Source organism: Clarias gariepinus, chromosome 16 (genome assembly GCF_024256425.1).
Source record: "Clarias gariepinus isolate MV-2021 ecotype Netherlands chromosome 16, CGAR_prim_01v2, whole genome shotgun sequence".
Lineage (NCBI taxonomy): Eukaryota > Metazoa > Chordata > Actinopteri > Siluriformes > Clariidae > Clarias > Clarias gariepinus.
In genome coordinates this window covers 20,531,296-20,534,944 of record NC_071115.1, presented here as the reverse complement: position 1 = coordinate 20,534,944, position 3,649 = coordinate 20,531,296, and the positions used below count along the sequence as shown (strand labels likewise).

Here is a 3,649-nt window from a genome sequence, read left to right as displayed (position 1 = left end):
TTAATGTTATTGATGTACACTACATCTCAAGTATTTCTTTCAGTGAAAGTATTTCTTTCAGTAAAAGAAATACCCTTTGTTACGTTTGACAGGGAACAATCCTCCACCAATAGGAACATAGTATGGCAGTGTAGTCCACCAATGAGGGTTAATAAGAGGCGTGATATGCACCATCTGCGCGCAAAAGTCTTTTTAGCGACTCTCACTGATCGAGTTCCACAACAGGTTCTGAGTTGCTTATAGAATTAAATCATCCAGACGTAAGGGATACGCGAAATATTTCTCATCAAGAAGGATTTTGACCAGAGGGACGAAGCAATGACCGAGGAGCACGACAAGTCAATAGCGGACGCACCGAGCAGTCCGACAGGTACTTCCAGCTCGGCGTCTCAGGACGAATCGGATTCCGACGCGCCCTCTTCGCCGGCTGGATCGGACAGTCACGGATTGCTCCACTTGTCTAGAAAAAAAATGGACGAAGACGAAGATGACAGGTTTCCGGCGTGTATACGGGATGCGGTTTCTCAGGTGCTCAAAGGCTACGACTGGTCACTGGTTCCGATGCCCGCGAGAGCCAACGGCTCAGTAAAGAGCAAGCCGCACGTGAAGAGGCCAATGAACGCGTTTATGGTGTGGGCGCAGGCGGCGCGCAGGAAACTGGCCGATCAATACCCTCACCTTCATAACGCCGAACTCAGCAAAACTCTGGGCAAACTCTGGCGGTGAGATAATTATACTTACAATTGTTGTTGTTGTTGTTGTTGTTAAAGGTGCTATATCATTAATTAAATTTTTATAACTTGGATTTTACTGAAAGCCGCTAACTAATTTACTCTACTTTATGTATTTGTATTTGAAAAACACAAATGGCTTTCTTCTGAGCTGGAAAATGTTTTCCCCCCTTGCTACCATGAATTCCCTGTAATTTTAGATGTACTACAATGTAGCATCTACTCACTGCACTATTAATAAAATTCTTGGTGCTGTTTTCATTGTCTTAGATTTCTTTTCCATAGACGTCCATAGGTATATGTCAAAGCATTCAAGAATATCTAGAATTATAGCACACTTCAGAAGCAGTTTAGATTCTAAGAATGGATTATGGTGTCTAATTCTAAAAATTTGGATATATTTCAATTGCATGATGGCATCTGCAATTTTAAAGTTACAGCTTTGACAAAATGCTTTTAAAACACAATGTATTTTTTCTTACTGTAGCTTGTTATCAGAGAATGAAAAGCGACCCTTTGTAGAGGAGGCTGAAAGACTGAGGGTACAGCACAAGAAGGATCACCCTGACTATAAGTACCAGCCGAGGCGTAGGAAGAGTGTGAAGCCAGGACAAAGTGACTCCGACTCTGGTGCAGAGCTAAGCAATCACGTGTACAAAGCCGAGCCAGGCATGGGTGGTTTGACAGGATTAGCTGATCATCATCACACAGACCATCCAGGTGGGTGATGGTTACCCTGTTGGTGGAAAAACGTGTAACATTGCGTAAATAAAATAAATGACAGTCTGATACCAGCCCTTATTTTGATTTTAACATTTGTCACCTATACATTTTTAGGTCATGCACATGAGCCACCAACACCACCAACAACCCCTAAAATTGATCACCACCATGGTCATGGTGGAAAGCAAGACTTGAAGAATGAAGGCCGGCGGCTCCTGGACTCTGGGCGTCAGAACATTGACTTCAGCAATGTAGACATATCTGAGCTCAGTACAGATGTCATGAGCAACATGGAGGCTTTTGATGTGCGTGAGTTTGATCAGTACCTTCCTGTCAATGGGCACTCAATATCATCCTCCATGGTTTCAGAAACCAACCATGGTGTTTATGCTGCTTCGTACAGCCACTCCGGGGCCGGCGGGGCTTCCTGGAACCGCAAAGCAGCCCTCTCTTCCTCTTCCACCTCTTCTTCCTCTGGATCTAGTGAAATGGGTCAGCACAGACCACACATAAAAACAGAGCAGCTAAGCCCAAGTCACTATAGTGAGCCCTCTCACAGCTCACCTTCTCACTCAGACTATGGCTCCTATGGTGCTCAAAGCTGCACTACGTCAACTGCTACTTTCCCAAGCTCTCCATGCGACTATACAGACCTGCAGAGCCCTAGCTACTACAGCCCTTATTCCAGCTATGCCTCCAGCATTTACCAGTACCCCTATTTCCACTCGTCTAGGAGACCCTATGGAGGTACTATTCTCAATAGCCTGTCTATTCCACCTTCCCACAGCCCTACTGCAAACTGGGACCAGCCAATTTATACCAGTCTCTCCAGGCCTTGAAAAGGTAAAGTTGTGTACTGTAAAAGCACTTCTGAAGGAATAGCAGTAGCCATGACATGAAGGAGTTCATTTGCTTATGTAAGGGTAGATAAAAAAAAAAGTGCCTGCTGAATTTGCCCACCCCAGTACACTCTTATCCATGGATGGTGTATAGCCTGATAGCCCTAGTACAACAAGCAAAATCCTCTGTGAGGACCACCTGTCACTGTTTCTCTCCATTTCCACGTATATAGGCTTATTCTTGGATTTGTATTTTTTTAAATGACTGAGTATATGTCACTGATTTGTAAAGGAGAGAAGCTCCAAATCCGAATATGCCAAATCCGATTGAGAAGCAGATGGAGAAAACAAATACACATATGCACTGGGATCAATTGTTTAAAAATTTTACTCCACCAGAAAGAATGAACTATTAACTTTTTATCTATAGACCTTGTAATTCAAACATTTTTTTTTTTTTGCCTTTTTGGCTAGAGAATTTCCATATCTATTTATGTTATTCTTTGTGTATAAGTTCTACATTTGTATGAATCCTTTCAAAGTTCGTGGGAGATTGGGATAATAAAATATTGACTTTTGTGCTCTTATACAATCATTTGTATTATTGTAGCATATAGCATACACACGCGCACACATGCAAGCACACACATAAATACACACACGCATACACGCACAAACACACTTCCATTCCATGTGATTTAAATAAAGCAAAAGTGGCTAATATATTACTAAGTTGGTATATTACTAAGCAACATGCACCTGTGGTAATTGAGTTAGGCATGTAATTAACCCTATGCAGTTTGTAGTCTTGATTAAAATTATATGATAAATTTAAGAGCAAAAATGGTGACATTTTATTTTCATGGGTAATGAAATCATGCGTGCACACCAGAAATGCGCAGCTCTTTATATAAAATATTTTGACATTAAGAACACTACAGAACAGCTATAAAAAATCATTTTGTGATTATATTGATTGAATTTCCTTTTGTTGAATCTTCTGTTGATTAACATGGTTATCTCTGTTATTTTATTCTCTGTCACATTATATGAAATGTTTGCTAGTTTCATAGTGACATTTAAGACTCATATCATTATTATTACTAAATATGTTCTATTCTGGCAGTAAAAAATTAAACAGTGTTCTTTTGCTTTATTGTTGCCATTTGTTTGATTGTGATTTTTTCTGTGTTAACAAAGCTAACCTTAACTACAGCATAAATTAATAACCCTAATTGCAAAATCAATAAATAAAAATAAAACCTTTTTTTTCTGAATCATGACATCCTTGAATTTGTTCAAGCAATATACACTGATGAACAATAACAATAAACCACTGACAGGTGGAGTTAATAG

At 40.1% G+C, this 3,649-nt stretch overlaps 1 protein-coding gene across 1 annotated transcript; it reads left to right on the top strand.

Moving 5' to 3' along the window:
- Positions 1–213: 213 nt before the first annotated feature.
- On the top strand, positions 214–3,441 carry LOC128544631 (transcription factor Sox-8-like). The gene is made up of 3 exons (XM_053514868.1): positions 214–722; positions 1,219–1,451; positions 1,569–3,441. The coding sequence occupies exons 1-3, from the start codon at positions 319–321 to the stop codon at positions 2,291–2,293; spliced, it is 1,362 nt and encodes a 453-aa protein (XP_053370843.1). The 5' UTR covers positions 214–318; the 3' UTR covers positions 2,294–3,441.
- Positions 3,442–3,649: the final 208 nt, after the last annotated feature.

Bases quoted from the DNA above. Each gene is read 5' to 3' on its own strand.
- LOC128544631 (XM_053514868.1), top strand. From the start codon at position 319: ATGACCGAGGAGCACGACAAGTCAATAGCGGACGCACCGAGCAGTCCG. The intron at 723-1,218 runs GTGAGATAATTA...TTCTTACTGTAG, and splicing joins ACTCTGGGCAAACTCTGGCG to CTTGTTATCAGAGAATGAAA. The intron at 1,452-1,568 runs GTGGGTGATGGT...ATACATTTTTAG, and splicing joins TCATCACACAGACCATCCAG to GTCATGCACATGAGCCACCA.